Source organism: Gracilinanus agilis, chromosome 6 (genome assembly GCF_016433145.1).
Source record: "Gracilinanus agilis isolate LMUSP501 chromosome 6, AgileGrace, whole genome shotgun sequence".
Classification (NCBI taxonomy): domain Eukaryota; kingdom Metazoa; phylum Chordata; class Mammalia; order Didelphimorphia; family Didelphidae; genus Gracilinanus; species Gracilinanus agilis.
In genome coordinates, this window is record NC_058135.1 from 45,244,959 (window position 1) to 45,268,308 (window position 23,350).

Here is a 23,350-nt window from a genome sequence, read left to right on the forward strand (position 1 = left end):
CTGTACAAACTTTTGGTCATACTCCAAAACGCCACTTGGGAGTGAATTATTTGGAATATAGAATGCATTTTCCTTTAGAAAAAATGTCATAAATGGTGATTAGGTTCCCAGGCCAATTCACAAAAGATTTTTACCCATAAGAAACTTGAAGTAGGGAACTATTTATAGTATTTAAAGTACAGCCAACCACCATGTGTGACATTTCTATAGGGAAATGAATTTGAAGTTGTAGCAGACCCCTCCCTCCAACATACACAGACACACATCTGTCTCATCTCCTGCAATGGTAGCGGGTATTCCTTTGACCCAGCAGAAAGGAAGTAATTCTTTCAGCAGTGGAGAGGAAAAGGCAATGTGATTACTTTTAGGCACCAATAATCTATTAAATTATCCATGATTACATAAGCAGAGAAGAGTATTCTAAGTCAGTCATTCCCTAGATGTTCTGAATTGAGAATAATGGTGCCTTTGAAGGTGGGAATAGGGAAGTAAGCCAAGTGATGAGAAACTTAAAGACTGCCTTTCCTATCCCATGGCTTTCATAAGATGGGGATATTAGCTACTGCTTTCTTATCTTTCATGTAATGGCTAGTCTTTATAAAGCATGAAGTCAAAATAGAGAAATTAGATATTATGGCAGTATCATCCCTCCCCCAATTCACATTTGTACTGGTAGATTGGATCCTCATATGAGTAACTTCTACATTGGGTTCTCAGGATGGCTTCTAACACTATGGCTCATGAACTCCTACCAGTGTGCCTCCCATTAGCTTTCCTGCCAATCCACAAGAGTCCATGGGAATCAAAGAGCTCTTCCCAGATCCTCTATTTAAGGAAGCAGGGCAACCATCTCTTCATTTCCCACTCAGCTCCATGCCTATGGAAGTCATCATGCTCTCTGGAACCTCATCATTCTCCAAGACAAAATCAGCTAATACCACTTGATGTCCCACCTGCCCCCAGACCCCCTTTCTCTAATTGAAGATGATAAAAGTAAGACAGTGAAGAACTCCCCCAAGATTCTCCATTTAAGGAGAATGCTCAGAATAACCAGTTCTTCTCTTCCCCACTGGTTTCATTATTCTGGATTTTATCACACTCCCACACACAGTACCCCTTCCCACCTCACCCCCACTTTTCTTTCTCACTTTCTCACTCCCCTTTCTTTATAGGTGCTGCCTTCCCCCATAGATTGTGAGTTCCTTAAGGGACTTTCTTTTGCTTTTTTTTTATCTCCAACATATAGGCAATGCCTATAGTAGGCACTTAATAAATATTCACCTGAGGAGAGAATGGCCACAAATAAAGACAAATGTGAGATGCACTTGTGGTGAACACATGTGATCAAGGAAACTCATAAGTCTGGAAGTTCAGGGTTTTGATGTCTCCTCTTACCTCAGAGAGTCATCCTAAAGTTTGGAGGGGAGGACACCAGTATTGCTGAGGGACAAAATCCTATTCTTCTGGACTGGACTGGCTCCCACAGAGTATAACAGATATGGACTGAACAAGTCAATCAACTTAAGTCATCTCTGAGCTTGCTTTTTGAGAGACCTCCCCCATCTCATACTTTGGCTATTACTTTGCTCTTTTCAGATGTTGTGTTCTTTCTGAAAGGACAGAGACCTTTAGCTTAAGAGTGGCAGAAATCTCCCATCTTTTCTCTCAGGACCCTCAGTTCTAAGGCATGTGACCATTGAGGCAGAGGTCAGAGAGGTACATATCATCTCTCCTACTTCACAATTCTTGCTGGTTCAGAGTTGGGTTCCCTTGATGAGGCTCTGAAGTCCTAGTTTAGAGTGGCAAGTCAAATAAATTTCCCACCTTCCTGTTGGGTCTTATGCACACGAGTGCTGCTCTGGTCAAAGGTGCCAAAGTCCATTTGTACCCTGAGGCCAATTCACTGTCTCTGCTGACTTTTTCATATGTACTTGAATAATAATTCAAAGCCTCTGATTCCTACCAGGCATAGACTTTTGTGTTTATGCCAGAAAAGACTTTACCTTTTATAACTGTCAGCTTAACTGAAATCTAAACAGGTACATCAATCCCTCAGCAAGAAATTTGTGGTCCTTGCAAATCATTTGGGAGAGTCCAAGACATATTATAGGCATGCGAAAGAGCAAATAATAATAATAGCTAACATTTATACAGCACTTATTATGTGCCAGGTACTGTGCTAACTGCTTTACAATGACTAGGTCCTCCTAACAACCCTACTATGTAGGTGGTATTCCTATTTTACAGATGAGGAAACTGAAGCAAACAGAGTTTAAGTGACTTGCCCAGGGACAAAACAGCTAGTAAGTGTCGGACTGCGTTTGAACTCAGAACTTCCTGACTTTGGAGCCAATGTTCTAGCCACTGGCCCCAACAGCAAACAGAGAGCATATAGACATTAGCATTTCACATGGTTCATATAGTTAATACAGCTTTAATACAAAGGACAAAAAATGCCTTATTGGGTAACATTCAATATGGGTAATAATTTAGTACCTATAATAGAGTTGCATATAATAAGTAAATATCTATTCACTGCACATGAACAAGTAGCTATAGTATATATGTGTTTGTGTATATTTGTGTGTGAGAGTGTATGTATGTGTGTGTGTGTGTGAGAGAGAGAGAGAGAGAGAGAGAGAGAGGAGAGAGAGAGAGAGATGGAGAGAGACAGACAGAGACAGACAGACAGACAGACAGATGGAGAGAGAGACAGAGAAGGGGGGAGGAGAGAGAGAGACAGAGAGACAGAGAGACAGAGAGAGAAAGAGAGAGAGAGAGAGAGAAACTTAATAAGGTATACCAAATATTCCTTAACAGAATCCTCATCAAAAGTTCATTTACATTAGAAAAATAGATATCTCAAAAGCAATAATGTAGAATAGAGTTACACATAAAATATATTGCAGTAGTTTACAAATCACACATTTACATATACTCTATCAATGAATTTGATCTGGCTATATGAGTAAAGCATTTAACACATAGTGTTTGTTCATTTCTGAAGAGGACCAAAGCTATCATGGGATGATGGCTTGATTTAACACAGTACCTGACACATAGTAGGAGCTTAATAAGTACCTGTTTCCTTCCTACCTATCTACCTGTCAGTCTCTCTGCAACAGATGGATAGACACATTTTCTGAGAGTCCCATTACCTGAGTATCATTATTTTTCACTTGTTCAACAGGAAATCTAATTCCCCAATTAGATGGTTCCTGTGTGTTATCTTTTGAAGAGTCCCGAACATTTTCTGAGTCTACTTTGTTAAATGAAAAGTTGCCAGTCTCATTACAATGTGGTGACTTTTTATTGGCCTGCAATTGCCTTCAAATTCCATCAGTCTTTCTCTGGAGGTGAATAGCCTTTTGGGGTTATCTTGGATCATTGTGTTGCTGAGAATAACTGAGTCATTCACAGTTGTCCATTGCAGATTATTGTTGTCACTGTGTATAATGGTCTCCTGGTTCTGCTTACTTTACTCTATATCTCTTCATATAGGTCTTTCCGGGATTTTCTGAAATTGTGGTATAGATTTCTTTAAGTTGGATTTGCTGTTAAAAAACAAACTAATGTGGGGGGGTGGGGAAACCTTGAATGAAAAATTGCATATTATCAATGAAAATTACGTTTTCTAAAGCCTCAGAATTATAGTCTTTGTATTGTGTTGCTCATAACAAGTTTTTTTTAAATATTAGTTTGTTTTTTAACTATAAATCTATTTAACCCCCATTGCCTAACCCTTATTGCTCTTCTGCCTTGGAATGTATTGATTCCAAGATGGGAGGTAAGGATTTAAAAAAAAAATTCTCTACTGTGTAGGGGAAATAGCACAGAGATGAGAAATGAGGAGGGCCATGAAGAGCCAAGGAATAGTGGCCCTAGTCAGTTTTCTTAAGGAAGATATCCTTTTGTTTCTCCATCTTTAAAATCATTCCCAAAGAGCTTGGTCATTATGTTGTAAGCAACTGTAAACAGAACTCTTCCTCCCTACTCCACCCCTATGCTCAAAAATCATCTCAAATACTGAAATAATCCCTTCACTTTGTTTTATTGTGCTAAGTTTCTTTTGTTTATGCTTTACTTACTTCCCACAAATGGAGAGATGCAAAAAAAAAAAAAAAATGGAGATTTCCAGGATATTAACTTGCAGCTCCAGTTCCAACACAAACATTACAAAGTCCACTCAGGCAAATTTGTAATTTTCTAAATAAGCTCTACTTTTAAATATAATACACCAAAAATAGTCATTTTTAATAAAATAAATAAGAGGCAAGGTAATTTAGTAGAAGCTCTGGTGTAGCTGTACTAGTTGAGTGACCTCAAGTAAATTATTTCTCTATGCCTCCCCTTACTTATCTATTAAATGGGGAGTTTAGTCTTCATGACCTTTCAAGTCAGAATAGCCATTAATACCCAGGACGAAAGGTGAAGAAGACCGCAGAAGTCATCTAATTCAACCTCCTCATTTTCCAAATAAAGACACTGAGGACCAGAGAGAAATTAAGCAATTTGCTCAAAGTCCCGGAGGCAGGATTTAAACATGGTCTTTTGCCTCTAGAGTCAGTGCTCTTCCCACTGGACTACTTCCCTTCTGATTCTACAGCATTAAAATATAATCAGTGTTCCCAAACTGGCAAAAATGGCACCAAATATGCAAAGCCTGTTTTAAAGACAAGCATTGCCTATAGTACTGTTTTCCCTCCAAATTCCCAAAATTTTCGGAGAAATGTTTTCCCACTGTTTTAAATCTCCCAGAAATTTTACTTCTTAAATGAGGACTGTCAATGGAATTGCCAGAGAGGTATGTGACAGTAGAACTTTCCTGTGCCACAGAACATGGGGAGTCAGTCACCAACTTGAAAGAGAAACAGATGATAACTACAGAAATGTGGGAAAATAATGAGGAAGTATCATGCATGCATCTTCTAGTTATGATAACTGGTGTACATTCTGTGATTGCTGTATCTGACCCATCCACAGTGACAGTCTTTTCCCAGTGGAGCTGAGCTAGGGCTTGTGGCCCCAGAAGTTTGGAGTGACTTGGAGAAAGCAAAAAGGACATACCATGAACATCAACTTCAAATCCCAGCCTGACCCATTAATTGGCCATGATGTAGCCAAAAATGCAAATTGTTTTCTAGTCAGACACACACCCCATCCCCGGAGAGTTTGTCATATTAAAGGTAAGGTGACCTACTGCCATGGAATTTATCTACAAGTGACTGCTCATTTCAGCTGTCTGATAATTCTGAGAGCAAAAATAAGTTGGTTTTTTTTCTAGAACTCAATATGAATATGAGATTAAAGTGATAATTGATCCTGAAAATAAGCATCAATGGTATGAGTTTTGAAAGAGATAGATGATTTTTATTTGACTTTAAAGATAAAGAGCAAATGCCAACCACACTAGGAAAGAAACATTGACCATATTACCATACTCAGGAATACAGACCAATTTTCTTAGCTAAAACTAATATTTTGACCCAATTTGTTTCAATATAAAAATATTCAATAAGAAGGTTTTAGAGAGATCTTGGAGATAGGAGATAGAAGATAGAAGAGAAGACTATGAAGAAAAGGATCTTGGGAACATTTGCCAGGTTGTGAGTCTAAGGAACTAGGAAGATGGTGTTGCTATCTACAGTAATAGAGAAGGTAGGAGTAGGAGAGGGTTTAGGGAAAAGAAGATGAGTTGAGATCTTCAATAGGATAAAGGGGAATGGGACTTGAGAAATTAGGAAGTTAGGGCATTTAATGGACTATTGATAAGTTTGATGAAGTCCCCAAGGATGAGGGCAAGAATTGGGGAAGAAAGAAAAATTGTGAGCCAAGAATTTAACTCATTACAGAAGGGAAGAAAGAGTTCTTATGATTTGTAGACAATAGCTACTAGAATCGTGCTTGGAGTGATAAATATGGATTGAATGAACTTTAGAGAAGTGAGTAAGACACAACTGTAGAGGAGGAGCCTGGAAGTAGCAATTGGTGGCAAGGGGTATTCCAACTCTGGCATCACTAGTAAATTGGAGGGAAAGATCTTAGTGAAAGTGAAAACAGTACTGGACAGGGTAGCCAGGGAAACAAGGTAATCAGGAAGGAACCAGTTCTCAGTAAGTGTATTCAAATGGAGGGAATAAGAGAGGAACAGTTTCAAGATGAAAATTAATTAATCTATCAAACTATTCCAAGGAGCACAGGGAGCACATCACAGAGTTGGGGGAAGTGGATCAAAGGAGATGGAAGTGAGGTAGTAGGAAATAGCGGATGGAAAATGGAGTTTAAGTGATAGTGGCCAGGGATTTAGAATCACTTGTGGGTTGAGTTTCATAGCTATTGTTCTCTAGCAAGGCACAGTTTCAAGAGTACTGATTTGTAGACTTCAGTTATGGGTTTAAATTCTGACTCTACCATTCATTTTCTACATGACCTTGGATAGGTCAGTTCACCTAAATGGGGTTGCGTTTTCTCTTCCATAAAAAGACAAGGTTGGGATGAATGCTAAGATCTCTTCCAGGTCTGAGTCTATGGATTTATGATCATCCTGGGAAAAGAAGGTTGCATGTGCCTCTCAGATTTCTTCAAGGATGAAGCTAAGAGACCATTGCAGCCTGAGTTAGAGTTTCCTCCTAAAGGCATTCACTCCTTTAAGTCTAAAAGTAACAATGTGCCTGCTTTTCATTTATGATGCACTGGCAAGGTAGTTTAAGGAAGACAATGTTGCTTGGGAGCAGGCGTTGTATCCTATTTATTTTTTATCTCTAGCAGCTAGCATAGTTCCTGGAAAACTATAAGTGCTTAATAAATCCTTATTGATTAATATTGCTAGATTAATTATTGATAGATGAAACCTCCCTATTTAGCAATAGTTAGTCTATGTAATTGTCTAAATTATTTTTGAACAGATGAAAAAAGAAAAAGACTGGCCAGGGTTCTTCTGAAGAAACAGACTTTATTGTGAGAAGTGCACATCACAACCGTGAGGGTCTACAGACACACCCAGCATGGTTTGAGACCCTGAGTGTTATGGCTAACAGATATTTATAGTATAAGCAGGGAATTCAGGCAATGATTCAGGGCATACAGTAGTCAAAACTTTCTTTCCCTAGAACAGCCTTTGGATGTCAGCTAAACCACAGAGAGGACGTTTTAGATTTTCTCCTTCTCCCCTCCTCTTGAGTGCTAGCAGTCATTGACAACGTTTAAACTACAATATAAAGTATGAAGCCACATTAAAACCACAGAATGAGAGAGAATCCTAGTGTAGCTCCTTCTCTCTTCTGCCTTGTCTCTTCTGCCTTGCAGCATATCCCTGGATGCTGAGAAAATGTACTAGGATGCCAGGGGCAGAATGTTGTAAGAAGACAGCCTGTCTTCCCTCTGAGAGTTAGAGGACCACAGAGGAGAATTATAAGGCTAACATGTGTATGTACTTAATCATCCACTAGTATAATTTGATTTTTATGATTTATGCTAACTTTCACAGTTATTCAATCAACTAATAATTGGGACTATCACTTACAATTAAATCAGCAGTTATGACTTAACACATTCATTAACAAGGATGATTAGAAGCTAATTAATTGTACATTTCTCCTTACACCTGACAATAGAATGTATTTCTTTCATCTGAGGTGGTCCTCATTTAAGTTGAGAGAGAGAATCATCTCCACCTGATTTGCCAGCAGGTAATGGATATTTCAGTTCATTAGGCACATTAACAAAGGTATAGAGTGTGTAGGATCTATGTTGGAGGAAGAAAAAACCTCATAGGTGTAATTTGTAATATTTTAAGTCTCCCAGTAGATGGAGCTCTTGACCTGAAGTCAGGAAGACCTGAGATCAAATTCTACCTCAGATATTTATTCTGTGACCCTAAGCAAGTTATTTCTCTCAGGGTTGTTGTGATAAAATAATATTTGTAAAGCACTTTCTAAATCAATGTAATTATTATGGTTATTGCCAATGAACTAAGGAACTCACTCATTTACTTAAGTCTAAATTCAATAATTTGTTTTGGTTGGAATTTTAATATATGTCTTTGTCTCCCCAGAGGAAGTCTGAACATCTGCATCATAAGAAAGTTAGAGATTTTTTTTTCTTTTTAAAGGTTTAAATGATATACCTATTTGTGCTGTGAATGATGAGAATATTCTTAAAGCACTATGTGATGTTGGCCACTTGACTGCCCCAGATAAGGACATGCCACCACTTAGCAAAATCATCTATACAAACAATTCCAAGTCTTTCCATAACCCAGTGCCAAACAAGACAAAAATGCCACCTCGGCCTAATTCTGGTAAGTCATAAATGACTTGGTGACATGATAGATGATGGAATGAACTCAAGAGAACAAAAAACAATTTTAAAAAATATTTTTGCTAACAGATTTTTTTTAAGGATTTATGAGTATTAACCGTTTCCTGTTAGTTCTGAGATTCAGTACATTCTGCATTGGCTCAGTCCCCCTCCCACAAGAAACTCTCTTCAACTACTTTAAATCGAATATACTTCCTGAACAAGAATTTTCAGATTCCAGAATTTTCATTTTCAGATGATTTTAGAATATTTTCAACTAATTTTTGGACTTGTTTTGCTTAAATATACTTATTTGCTACAAAGGGAAGCCTTTTTAGGGGAAAGAGACATTTAGGGATACATAGAAGGAGAGGGATAGTAATACACTATATATGTACTATCTAATAGATGAAAATATAGAAATGAATGGCAATTTTATATATATATGTATATATTTATTTTTAAAACACAAAAGAGAGCAGAAGGAAGTAAAGAAAAGGACACAAATAAGCAAGGCAATGTTAAAATGATGATGATACCCTTAATATTTAGTTTTAAAGAACAAGTCATATATAATTTTCATAGAACCATATAAAACCTTTCTCTGTTTTAGTTTGTATAGATAAAACCTTCATGTTTGCTGATGGAGGTGAACAATAACAGAAAAAAATTTAAATAATATTTAATTTAAAAAGTCATGTTAAAAAAAGTCAGTTAAAAAATCATGCTTACTGTTTATGTGATGTTGGCTAAGTACTTAATTTCCCTGAGCCTCAGTTTTCTCAGCTGTCAAATGAGGGAGTTAGATTAGATCAGCATTGGTGAAGACATGGCATGTGTGCAGAGCCAGCACTTGGGGGGCTGTTCTGTTCCCCCTCTTCCCAGCTCCCAAGAACATTTTTTGCATGCCCATCCCTCTGTCCAACCACCCAAAGAAAGCACTTTCTCCTTCAGTTCTCTCCCATAATGCTGGAACACACAGACAGCTTGAATTTGCCCTCTGGGGACTTGAAGTAGGAAAAGGTTCACCTAGGCAGGACTAGATGGCCTCTGAGGTTCCTTCCTTCCATACTTCTATGACCCTTTGTTTTTATGATCAATAATAAAATAATTTAATTGAATTAACAATAGTCAGTTTCATTGTTTTTTTTCACAAAATCATCCACCTTAAAAGAGGAAAATGCCACTGATAGGAATGTTATCAGTCAGAGGCAACAAATTTTGGAATGTGTTGCTCTGTATGCCTGAGACAGGTGTTAAACTCTTGTCCTAAACCCATTCATAAATGCCATGTGCTTGGGCTGAGGGTTCTGGCTCAGCAACCCTTAACTTGCTCTGCTGCCTCAAATACAAGTTCCTCCTAGGGCCTCCATTTTGTGGAAGGGGCCAAGCTCACCACACATCATTCTCCTTCCTGCCCAGTCTCTGACTTTCTGAACTTCAAAACCATGGCTCCTTACTGAGTACAGTGCCACCCCATTAGACAATATGTAAACTCTTTGAGGGAAGAGATTGTTTCTTTTTTTTTTTTTTTGGCTTGTATTTGCATCTCTAGTGGTTAGCAGTGTCAGGCAAACTGTAAGCAATTAACAAATTATTATTTTCTTTTTCCTTCCCTCCCTCCCACTCTGTTCTTCCTCTCCCTTTCTTTCTTCCTCCCTCCCTCCCTTCCTTTCTCCTCTCCTCTTCCTTCCTTCTTTTCCTTTCTTCTTTCCTCCCTCCCTCCCTTCCTCCCTTCCTTCCTTCCTTCTTTCCTTCCTTCCTTCCTTCCTTCCCCTCCTTTTCCCCCTTCTTAGATGTTAAGCCTCTAGGAAAGAAATGACAAACATAAGAAATGTCCCCATAATGGCAGTTTTAGAGAAACATCATTCATTGTATACTGGAGCCTTACTAAATGCTGTTCCAACTTCATTCTTATAGTGATGAGTCATTTAAAATTTAGCTCTGCTGATCCTTGAATCAACATCAACAATTTATCAGCTTTCCACTTGGACTGGATGCTTTGCTAGCTAAGGATGGAGACTGGGCAGGAGTGGCAAATAGCCTGCTCTCCCCTTGCATAGACTTTGACAATCCCACATCACTTCAATACTTCCAGTGAATCATTTGAGTAGGAGTTCAGTGGAGAGAATTGATAATATTTTAGGACTTTTGTATCATGATTTCTGGGTTGGTTTCATAATTTAAAATTTTTTTGCAATATATTTGAGACAATTGGTTTATTTTGCACTTTTTTGAAACTGTTTATATTGCATAATAAAGTGAAGACACCAAAAGCTCATTTTCAAGTTTCTGTACAATTCTTCCCCTCTGAAATACATTTAATTCCACAAAAGTTTGCAAAGCATTTATTTTTGTGCCAGGCACCATGCTAGACTGGTGCTAGGTACAAAAAAAATTGGAACAGACCCTATATTCAAGGGATATACCAGTGGGATGGGAAGAGGCAGACATAACATGCATGCAGTTAAATAAATATTAAATACATATATATATACATATGTATATGTATATATATAAAGGGTTTGGGGGAATACAAGTACCTGGGGGAATCAAGAAAGACCTATTGAAGTAGGTGGCACTTGAACTAAATCTTAAAGGGAGTTTAAAGAGATAGGGAAGCATGGAGAATAGCTTTTTTGGAAGCATAGAGGCAGGAGACAGAATATCATATTTCAGAAACAGTATAGTAGAATCACTTGGCTAGAATGTTGATTTGGAGGGAGGAGTGAGTGATGTGAAATCATTCTAGAGAGATAAGATGAAGTCAGACTGGTAAAGGGTTTAAAATGCTGAACCATGAAAATATTATACTCAGTGACTACAACAATGGAAAAAATAACCATCGAAAATCAAAAGTATATGTCACAAAAGAATGAACACTAAGCACGAATCAAAAGAAGAGATATAAAATGTCTTTGACTCATCCCTTGAAAGTGGTGATAGGTTCATAAATGTGCCTTGTACCTGTTTTCACTTACATCTCATTTAGTCTGTGCTGAGTTTTCATATTCCTCTTTTTTTTGTCTTTAAAAACTTTTCATTACATAAGATAGCTCTCTGAGAGGGGAAGTGGGGATACTGAAAGAAATTGTGGTAATATATAAAAAAAAAACAAAATAAGTAAGACTTCTTAAAAGATAAAAATATATTTTAAAAGTGATTGAGGACTTGAATTAGGTGGTGACCTTGTGAGTAGGGACAAAGGGGCAAATGTAAGAAGTATCATGAAAATAGAATCAATAAAATTTGGTTCCTGATTAGCTGTGGAGGGTAAGGAAGAATGAAAAGTCAAAGATGATTCCAAGGTTTTACATTAGGATAGGGAAGTTAGGAGGAAAAGTAGATTTAAAAGGAAAGATAATGAGTTGTTTGTATACATTGAATTTAAAGTGTTCATGGGGTGACCAAATGTAGATGTCCAACCAGCAATTAGAGATGTGACACTGAGAGTTCAGGAGACATGAGGGAAAAATATAAAGATCTGCAAGTCATCTGCCTTGGGATGTTAGTCAATTGGAAATGGGCTGACAAGTTTACCAAAAAAGGTTTGAGACAAAAGATAAAAGAATATCTAGGAAGAGAGGTTGGTCAACAGTGCACAGGAGTCAGGATTCAGAAAAGACTATTGGATTTAGTGCTTCTGATATCACTGTTGACCTCGGAGAGAGTAGTTTGTTATGTGGTGTGTTTAGAAACCATATTTTATCCTCTGGCTCAGTAGGAAAAGTAAATACACCAGTGTGGGACTATAGGCTGTGGTTTTTATTTTTTTTATTTTTATTTAGAATATTTTTCCATGGTTACATGATTCCCTCCCCCACTCTCTCTTCCCCCTTCCCAAAGCCAACAAGCAGTTCCACTGAGTTATATATCAAAGCCTATTTCCATGTTATTCATATTTGCAGTAAAGTAATCCTTTAACATCAAAACTACAATTATAACCCTATCACATTATGTGATCGATCATATATTTTTCTAATGCATTTCCATTTCCACAGTTCTTTCTCTGGATACGGACAGTGTTCTTTCTCACAAGTTCCTCTGAATTGTCCTGGGTCATTGAATTGCTGCTAGTAGAGAAGTCCATTACATTGGATTGTGCCTCAGTGTATCCATCTCTGTGTACAATGTTCTCCTGGTTCTGCTCCTTTCACTCTGCATCAATTTCTGGAAGTCTTTCCAGTTCACATGGAATTCCTCCATTTCATTATTCCTTTGAGCACAATAGTATTCCATCACCAGCATATACCACAATTTGTTCAGCCATTCCCCAATCGATGGACATCCCCTCATTTTCCAATTTTTTGCCACCACAAAGAGCACGGCTATAAATATTTTTTACAAGTCTTTTCCCTTATTATCTCTTTGGGGAATAAATCCAGCAGTGGCATGGCTGGATCAAAGGGCAAGCATTCTTTTAAAGTCATTTGGGCATAGTTCCAAATTGCCCTTCAAAATTTGGATCAATTTACAACTCCACCAGCAGCGTATTAGTGTCCCAATTTTGCCACATCCCCTCCAACATTTATCACTTTCCTTTGCTGCCATATTGGCCAATCTGCTAGGTGTGAGGTAGTATCTCAGAGTTGTTTTAATTTGCATTTCTCTAATCAGGAGGGATTTTAGGCTATGGCTTTTAAGTGAATAAACCTACAAAGTATCTTGAACTTGGAGTAATTATTTATTTGGGGGAACCTACCTTGAGTGTTGGGTAGATACACAAGCTATTACTTAAAGAACCCGTTATAACCATAGCAACTAAATCACTTATTTCTAAAGTTCATCTGCCAAGATATGAAAATGAATACTATACCACATAAGAGAAAAATTATTTTACATCTTGACTTAAAAACCATTTTCCCTCAATTCCATTTCAGAGCCCTGTAAACACACAAATGAGTTCTTTAGTGATCCTTGTGACAATGGCTTAAAGATCAAAAAGGTAAGAAAATAGTACCAGCTATCTGTGTCCAATTATCTCTATGGATTATTAGCCTTTCATTTTCTCTCACCTCTCTCAAAACTCAGTAAGGGAATAGTAGTGATGATGACAGTAACAAAATTAACCTATGTGTATATGCTTCATCTTTTTATATTCAATACACTCACTCAATACCACAAGAATGTGTTATAGGAACCCCAACTTCTAACCCAGTGTTCTTGTCACCAAACCACCATAACAGCATAGAGGAAATTCCTTATGATAAAAATTATAAGCAAGGCACGGTAATTGCTCTGGTAAACCCCAAAAGGTACATATATTTTAAAATTTCATTCAAGTAGGTTATTATCAACATGACTAGACAGGGCAATTTTACTCCAAAGATTTTGTCCTCCAAATAAATAACACAGGTTCTCCATCTTGGTAGAATTGTGTAGTTTATCCAAGTGAGTTATAGTAGCGGAACCTTGGAAGTTTAGAGAGGCAGATAAGATTCCATGCTCTCTTACAGAATATTGCTAGGGCTATTGCATTAGTTATTGTATTCAAAAAACTAGGGGCAACTGGGAAGGAGTAAGACAGGATTTGAGCCATCAGGGACTGGAGAATAAAGACATCAAAAAGAAAGAGAGCATCAGCATGGTATATTTGAAAGCCACATTAGTCCAAAGCCAGAGGATTCCATTGTCTGTCTCATTAGCTACATTTCTCTCACCATAATGCCTACTTTCTTGCTTTTTAAAAAAATCATTAGTGTTTTAAGTTGTAATAAAGTATCAATATTCATTTCCTTGACTGTTCCCTACCTACAAAAAAGAATCATTTAAAAATACAATTCTAGTAGAACTACTCATAGACTTATGGTACTTGTCCATATTTTTAGTCATACTTTGGAGAGCTAATCTCAGAGGTAGAAAACCTTCAAGGTCTCATTCTAATACATTCTGACTATATGATTCTGAGCAAGTCTCCTAACTTTTCAGTGTTCTATACAACTTTAAGACTAAAAGGAAGAGAAGGTGTAGAACTATATTGGTAGAAAAGAATTTTGTCATCTGGAAAAACACAGATATATCAGTATTCCCTACTTTTCTCCATAATTAATAGGAGCTGTCACCTGACCTTTATATTATGTTTTAGCTTATTTCCATGGGTCATTAATTCATTCTGCTGATTAGTGTAGTGTAGCTGCTTTCTGACAATTAATTTGGTTCATCTCTAGGATAACTGTTTAGTAAACTCATGCTTAAAAATTAGGAAACTCTAATAATAGCAATAACAATAATAGCATTTGCCAAAGTACTTTACAAATATTAACTCATTTTATCCTTACACAACAACCTTGGTTATTGATAGGTACTATTATAATCTCCATTTTACAGATGAGGAAATTGAGGCAGACAGAGGTTTAGTGACTTGCCAAGAGACATGCAGCTTGTGTCTGAGGTTAGAGTTGAACTAAAATCTAAATAATGCAGCACTCTATCCACTAAACGACTTAGCTATGTATATGTGAATATGCACATGTGTGTTTCTTTTATTATCCATGTGTTTTATTTAGTTTTAGTATGAATTCTAACTGGAGGCAAAATTTAATGATTGCATTATACCTTTAATTTAGGAAGAGCTCCGGGACAGACCTCAAGTTTCATGCCCAAAAGCAAACCAGGTTCCTATGGTACCCTCTTCTGAATTCACAAATCCTAAGAATGATATGAGAGGCAAGACAGTTTGCATACCAAACTATCTGGATCAGGAGATAAAAGTAAGAGCCATGTTTAACATTGTTATTATAATTCAAGAATGTGTAAATAAACCAGCCACTCCAACAACAGACATTCATTAAGTGCCTGCTATTTGCCAACCTTTGAAAATACAGGGATATAAATGGCAGTCCCTGCCCTCAAGAAGCTTACATTCTAACAGAGAACACATTTTCTATATTTACATAAAAATACAAAATTACATACAAAGTAATTTGGAGAGGCAATAGCATTTAGAAGGAATCAAGAAAGGGTTCAGAGGAAGTAGTGCTTGAGTTTCTTGAAAGAAACTGGAGATTCTAAGAGATAGAGATGAGGAAGAATATGCTAGGAAAAGGGCATGACCACAGATGAATAAAATATCATCTATAATAAATAATAAAAAATGAAAAGGCATAGAAACAAGGAGAAACAGATTAATAGAATATCGCTTATACTTTTTTTTATATGCATTGAGTGCTTGTGAGGAGGAAAATCCTGGGAGCTGTTGTGCATAGGAGTATGTTTTAGAGGGTTAGCTTAGCATTGCCAATAGATTCAAGTGATAGGCGCCTCCTAACTACCAACACTTTAAAGCAGAATAGCAACAAATCAGGTAGGAAAGCGCAGAACTAGGAAGGGATTAAAATAGCATCTCTCAGGAGCATCCTTTATAAGGTGGGAATCTTTTGGGAGGTCCTATCTACCCATTGATGCATGATTTCCTCAGGGCCGTGATTTAAGTTTAACTCCTTTGCAAAGAAGTTATAGTCATTATGTTATTCTCCTTTAGGAATCACTCAGGAGAGACTATGGGTCCCAGTTTCTACATCTGTAAAATGAGAGAGTTCATCAAGATGGTCTCTGAAATTGCTTTCCAATTCTCTTTCTATGATCCTCTGTCTCATTTGGAACATGTGTACCACCCATGTGAGATGATATGCCCATATATGTTGTCCAAATGTTGCTTGAGAGGAGGAACAGATAGATATCCCACTCCCTTCCATTGGAAATTTTGATTATGATCTGAAAGGGAATAGGAAACTGGGGCTGCATGATTGGTGCACAGAGAGGGGTTACTAGATTAGAATTACATATATATATATATATATATATCTGTGTCTCTAAATATTCAATTCAATAATTCAAAAAACTCTTATTAAGCATTTATTATGCATCAGACCCTATGTCAGTAAGGAGGATACAAATAAGAAAAAGAAAATATCTACCCTTGAGGAACATACAATCTAATGAGAAAAGATAATACAGAAAAGGAAGCTAAAAGGTAGAGAGGAAGGCATGATATTTGAGAAAACACTTCAAGCAGCCAGAAAGAAATAATTCAAATATTGTGAAGCCATAGTTGGTCTCACCTAAGATTTAGCAGCTTCTATGTTAAAGTACTGGAGGGGTTGGAATATGATATTCCAGAAGGCAAAGAAGCTAAGATTACAACCAAGAATAATCCACCTAGCAAAACTGAGTATAATTTTTCAGGGGGAAAATGGAAATTTAATAAAATTGAAGACTTCCAAGCATTTTCGATAAAAGACCAGAGCTGAAAAGAAAATTTGAAAAAGTAATCCTAAGGGACTCAATAAAGTTAAACTGTTTGCATTCCTATATGGAAAGATGATACATACTAAGAACTTAATCATTATTAGGTCCGTTAAAAGGAGTTTACATAAGGAGAGATATGAGTAGATTGTGTTGGAATGATCTTTAAAAAAGAAGAAAAAAGTAGGGTGAGAAAGAAGAATGCACAGGGGAGAATGGGGAAGGGAGAGGTAAATGAGGAAAATTTTCTCATATAAAAGAGGTGTGCAAGGAAGAGGTTTATAGTGAAGGGAGAAATGGAGGCATGACAGCAATGCTTTCATCTCACTCTCATTGGAATTGGGTCAAAGAGGGAAGAATATATATATACACAAACACACAACTCAGTTGTGTATAGAAATGTCTTTCCCAATAAAGAAAAAAAAGATGAAGCAGATAAGAGATATGGTGATAAGGATAATAAAAGTGAGGGCTGTTTAAGAGAGGCAGTGGTTATAAGCAAAATAGACCTTTGAGGGATGATAGGAGAGAAAGAGAGAGAGACAGAGACAGAGACAGAGACAGACAGAGACAGAAGAAAATAAGATGGAGGAAAATATAGTTATTTTGTATAATTGTGAATGGGAATGAGATGCGTTCACACATCTGTTTACAAAAGCAGAAAGTAGTAGAAGGATGCAGGATGCAACAAAATATTATGTACAAGAAAAACATCTGAAAGATAGTTAAAGGGCTGGGGCAGAATCTATTATGTTTTAACTGAAGTCAAAAAAAGTAGCAATCATTATATCAACAAAAGCAAATGTAAGCCTAATTAAACTATAAAAGACATTGAGAAACTGTATTTTGCTAAAAGGTACCATGGACGATGAAGTGATATCAAAACATCAAAAAAAAAATTTTACAGCAAATCTCTCTGAAAAAGTCCACATTTCTCAAATATATAAATATGTGAATCATATTTTAAAAAATAAGAGCCATTCCCCAGTTAACAAATGATCAAAAGGTATGAATAAGCAGTTTTCAAGAAGAAATCAGTTATCTATAATCACATGAAAAAATTGTTTTAAATCACAATTGATTAGAGAAAGGAAAATTAACAAAATTCTGAGGTATTAACCCACACCTATCAGAAATGACAAATGCTAGAAGGGAAGAGGGAAAATAGGTTACATTAATGAATTGTTGGTGAAGTAGTGGACTGGTCCAAACATTCTGGAAAACAATCTGGAACAAGACTCCATATAAAACTGTGTATATTCTTTGATCCAATAAAATCACTATTAAGTCTACACTCCAAAGATAACAAAGGAAAAGGATCTCCATGTACAAATATATTTAAAACAGCTCTTTTTGTGGTGGGAAAGAATTGGAAATTGAGGGTGCTTGTAAACTGGGGGATTGTTGAACAAGTTGTGACCTATGGTTGTGACTATTGTATTGTAAGATATGACAAGGGGAATGGTTTCAGAAAAATGTGTCAAGACCTTTATGAAATGATGCAAAGTAAAGTCAAAAGAATTGAGAGATCATTGTGTACAGTAAGAGCAATGATCAACTGTAAAAGGCTTGGGTAGTCTGAGTAATACAATGATTCAAGACAATCATAAAGGACTCATGATTTTAAAAAATTGCTAATTACCTCCAGAGAGAGAACTGAGAAGTCTGAATGCAAATTTAAGTATAAATTTTTAAATTTTCTTTATTTTTCTCCTTTTTTGTGACATGACATATAGAAATATATTTTGCATGATTTCACATGTATTTTTTTTTCTTTTCTCAGTGGACAAGAAAGGGAAGTAGAGAATTTGGAATTCAAAATTCAAAAAGAAAAGAATATTTAAAATAAATATATTTTTAATCCATCAATTCAATCAATTATACTCCAGAAAGTCTGAAAATGAATAAGAAAAATAAGATGGAAACTCGTTTTAACAAAACCTCTTGATAAAGTTGAAGTCATAATAATTTCCAAAAAGTCAGGAAACTTTAAGAGACAGTGAATAATATATAAACATAACTGTTATCAGGGGACTAAATATTAATTATCCTCTCATTATCATTCAATATTTATTGTCCAAATATTAATAACCATTTAGACAAGAGGCTTTTTTATTCTATCATCTTGGGTTTAATCATCTACTTCATGAAATTATCTGCTTCTGGGAGACATTTTCCCTTGGTAATTCTGTGTCAAAAAGGTCTATCCTTTACTACCATTCACAAATTGTCCAGTCTTATATACTTAAACTTAGAGGTATGAATCCCTGAATCATCATCTTGGTTTCTTTAATCAAGGTGTCAGTTGTTAACAGTACTAGAATGGGCCTTTTCATCTTTTTTACTTGATCTTTTGTCACTGTTTTCAATAGGTGACATGTGGAAGCAAGTCATATATATATATATATATATATATATATATATATATATATATATATATATATATATATATATATATATATATATATNTCCTTTCTAGATATTGATATCCACTTGTAGCTCTTCTCAGATTTTACTCCCTTTGAGCAGTTTATGGCATTTCTTTTGAGAAATGGATTACTGACTTAACAATAATTTAACCAGTTATACCTGAATTCAAAACTCAGAACAAATTAAATTACAGTCTCAAGAGATTTTGCTCACACAGCAACTTTTACTATTCACATCTCAGGACAGGATTCATTCTTTTTTCTTCAGTTGAAATAAGCTTAATTTTATTTAATTAAATTTAAAAAATTAAGTTTAAAAATATTTAATATATTTATTATTAAGTTTTAATTATTAAATTAAGTTTAAGTTTAAAATTATTAAGTTTTTAACTTTATTATTATAAAATATTATAATGATAAAAATTATTAACTTTTTAACTTAATTTTTAACATAATTAAGTTTTAAAAAATTATCCTTTGTACTCATTGAGTACATAAAAGGTCTTCCTACAAAAGGGAAAAAGTCTTTAATTCATTCATCTATCTATACACACACGCATATATAGAGAAAGAATTATTGACATAGGTATTACAGTGTTCACCTATATATTACATGTTATGGGTGTTTAACATTCCTGATATCTTCACATAATAATTAACAAAGATTAAGAAAATAGTCATTTTCCAACGTTTCATACAAAAAGAAAATATATTCAGCCAACATATATTCAGCCAACATTCAGAAAGGTAGAAGCTGCTGGTAGCCTGGGCAGCTCAGGGTATAATGCTGGAACTCCCAGGTGCAAAAAGAAAAATATTTTATATCGAACTTCAGTGCATATGACTTTAGCTAGGTAGCACAGTGGATAGAATGCTGAGCTTAAAGCTAGGAAGATCTAGCTCAATTCTGACTTATTAGCTGTGTGACTCCAGGCAAGCCACTTAACTTCTGTTTGCCTCAGTTTCCTCACCTGTAAAATGATGATAATAATAGCTCCTACCTTGCAGTGTTGTTGTGACAAATGACATCATAAATGTAAAGCACTTAGCACAGCACCTAGAACATAACAAGTGCTATATAAATGTTTATTACTTTTACTATTATCTTTAACTAGTTTGATTTTTCATAAACAATCCATTAGAAATCCAGTTGACTGTCTGAGAATTTCCAAGGCTCTCAGGCTCTCGTTAGTCACATATATATATGATATGTATAATCATATATATATAGTTCCTTTTCTCACTAAGCTGGTATGACTGACATTATGATCTCGCTCAAAGTAGAAGCTCCCAAGGAACCTGGCAGGTCCCCAAAGAACTTCACCTAAAATGAGAATTTACAAGGTCTTTTGGACATTTTGCCAAACACTAATTAATTATCATTATTATTCATTGTAAATCAATATATACCCAAATAACTACTAAAAGATAGTTTGTTAACCATAAAAAAGTCTCTAATAAGCTATAACTCAAAATGATAATTTAACTGAATACAAGTCCTAACAGAAGTCAATCTAAGAATCCAATCACAGTGTACTTTAGGTATCATTTTCAACAATTTTAACAATTTTTAATAATCATTTTTAATCATGATGAAAATATAGTACAATAACATGTAACAATATGATGGGCTCCAAATATGAAACACAAAACAGTATTTATTGCCAGTCAAATGATCAATTTGAGGATGAATTTCCCAAGTACCTTATATAAAAGTAATTTCATCTTTTTATTATGACATTCTATTCCAGTGGCATTCAGAGATCGGTATAGAGTTATTAAAAACAAATTGCTATTATAATTACAAAAAATGTCTTGAAAAGTTACTATTTAGAACCTTACTAGTTAGAGATTAATTATATGCTATAAATAGTCATTTTCTTTTATTTAATTATCAAAACCCAATGTAATTTGAAATCTTAAATTGCCAAATATTAAATGTTGCTACATGATCCCAGCTAATTTTCTACATCTACAAGAATCTTAAAGTTGCTATTAAATAAGTTAATTAAATAAGGCCTGAAGAGCAAGAGAAAACCACAAAATTAACTTTAATGTCTGAAAAGAAAACAAGTACTTCTCCAATATTGAATTCCATAGGCCTGGCAACCTTCCTATTCTTCTCTTATCTAAATGAAATTTAATATTTCAACTTTACTGTGATAGTTTACTAAATTCTAGGCTTTTCTTTTGACTCATAGCTGGACATTTTGAAAGCTCCCAAAGATGAGAGCCTTGTATTATGCCAATGTAGGTAAAGAAAATTACGAATTTCATTTTCTCCTCATGGGCTTTAGATTAATAGCGTACAAAATTGCACCTCTCTGATTCAACCCTTCACTTTCCCTCATTAGTTCCTCAAACCCTCATGTCTTTATTTCCCAACTACACCCCAACCCACCTATAAAACCATTTTTCTTTTTCTTCATTGAAAGCTCTCATTTATAAATAAATAAAATCTTTTCTCTGGTCAAAACTGAAACTTCAAGCTTTATAGATAAATTCTCATTCTAGATGAAATAAACTAAGCCATAAAACAATACTAAATCACTCAGAAGAACACAAAGATAAAATCTTTAAAAATTCTCCTAAAATAAAACTTTGCTTTCTAATTTAAATAAAACTTTTTCTTTCCAGACTGGAGAGAAGAGTCAGTAGTTACACACTAATAACAGAGGCTCTTAAGCACCAGATAAGTTGAAAAACGGCAGTCTACAAAATTGTTTCTTTTTTTTTCTGCTTTAACTAGTTGGTGAAATCTTCTATGTTAAAATAATAATCTAGGGAAGAGAAGAGGTAATAAAGGGGTCTAAAATATAATTTGTGTGTAACTTTCATAAAATTTTAATTTTTCCTTCAAAAATTCTTGATAGAAGTACCCCAAAAACTCACTTGGATACTTCAGCATTTATAAAAAAAACATTCAAACCATAATTTGGACATTCACAGTAAAGAAATTGCATTTCAGGCACAAATTTAAGTCTCTAAGTAGTTTAGAATGCCATAAATTTTGCTAATGGAGGAAAAGACTTCTTTCTCTCTTATCTGTCTTTATCTCTACATTCCAACTTGTCTAGAAAGAGAAAGAAAACGATGAGACCAAAGCTTTGAAAAAAAATTCTTTTTTAGCAGACAAGTTCTCATTCTTTGTTTTCTTTGGGAAAGTTTATAGGAAAGGAGACAATTTAAGCTTAGAATTGTTTGAGTACCTGGAATGAAAAGTGTTTTTCTTCTACCAAAGCCTGGGGAAAACTGCAGTATGGTAGGTCCTCATAAGGAAGCAATTTTCTCTTTTTCCCAATAAAGATTCATTAATTCTTCAAAATTTGTTTAGCAAATTTTATACACTTCATGATCTGTCTAGAAAAGCCCAACAATACATGTGTTTCAGGAATTTAACCTCTACTTTTACTTTTAAGATTTGCAAAATTTCATGATCAAAGGTATATTTAGTTCATTAGAGCTCAACAAATACGGACTTGATGAAGAACAGCTCTTCCTGAAATTTTTTCCAATTATTCAAAAGATGTCCAAAAGTCTTCTGTTCTGGAAGAGAATGACCAGGTCCCAAAATAATCCCTGATCTCTCTAACAATTTTTTATGGTTTATGCTAAACTCTTGTTATCTTGAATGGGATGCCACTGCCTACTTGAGTTTTATACTAGACTTTTCTACCTCCATTCTATAACATATTGAATTCACCATATGTGTAGGAAAGGCAGCCAAAACATTCAATAAACACAAATAGCATATAGATAGACAACACAATTCAAAAATTCATGAGACACTAAACCAACTCTATAGATTTCTCAATTCAGAAAGCAAAAGTGTCTACAACTTTTGTCAGCCCTCCTAGGTTCTTCTCTCTAGAGAAACCAAATTGTTAAACTCAGGAGTTTGACCATAAAGGCTCAGCTAAGGCCATCAGAATTGTATGGATTTTCTTATTAATATGATAAATTAAAAACAACAAACCATTCAGAAGACAGGTTTTGTTATAATCAGAGTGTGACGTACCCCACCAGCAGTTGATGGAGAATTCAGCAATTCACAATTCAGTAAACAATCTTTATATATTATTTGAGACAAAACAAAAACTAGTTCTCATTACAACATAGCTGATGATAGGGGGTAAAAATAGTATGCTTGTTAAAGAAAATGTTATTATTAACTATAGGAGGCAATGGTAGGCCTGGAATCAGGAAGATTCATCTTCCTGAGACCAAATCTAGCCTCAGATACTTACTAGCTATGAGATTCTGGTCAAGTCATTTAATCTGTTTGCCTTAGTTTCCTTATTTGTAAAATGAACTGGAGAATGAAATGGCAAACCACTCCAGTATCTTTCCCAAGAAAGTCCCAAATGGAGTCATGAAGA

At 35.2% G+C, this 23,350-nt stretch overlaps 1 protein-coding gene across 1 annotated transcript in view; it reads left to right on the forward strand.

The window, feature by feature from the left end:
* The first annotated feature begins 5,068 nt into the window (after positions 1-5,068).
* C6H4orf17 (chromosome 6 C4orf17 homolog) overlaps positions 5,069-23,350 on the forward strand; it is a 30,206-nt gene continuing 11,924 nt past the window's right edge. Inside the window, exons 1-4 of the mRNA XM_044682280.1 lie at positions 5,069-5,186; positions 8,111-8,299; positions 13,179-13,243; positions 14,865-15,008. Coding sequence (XP_044538215.1) covers positions 5,069-5,186; positions 8,111-8,299; positions 13,179-13,243; positions 14,865-15,008 — 516 coding nt within the window. The remainder of the gene's footprint in view (positions 5,187-8,110; positions 8,300-13,178; positions 13,244-14,864; positions 15,009-23,350) is intronic.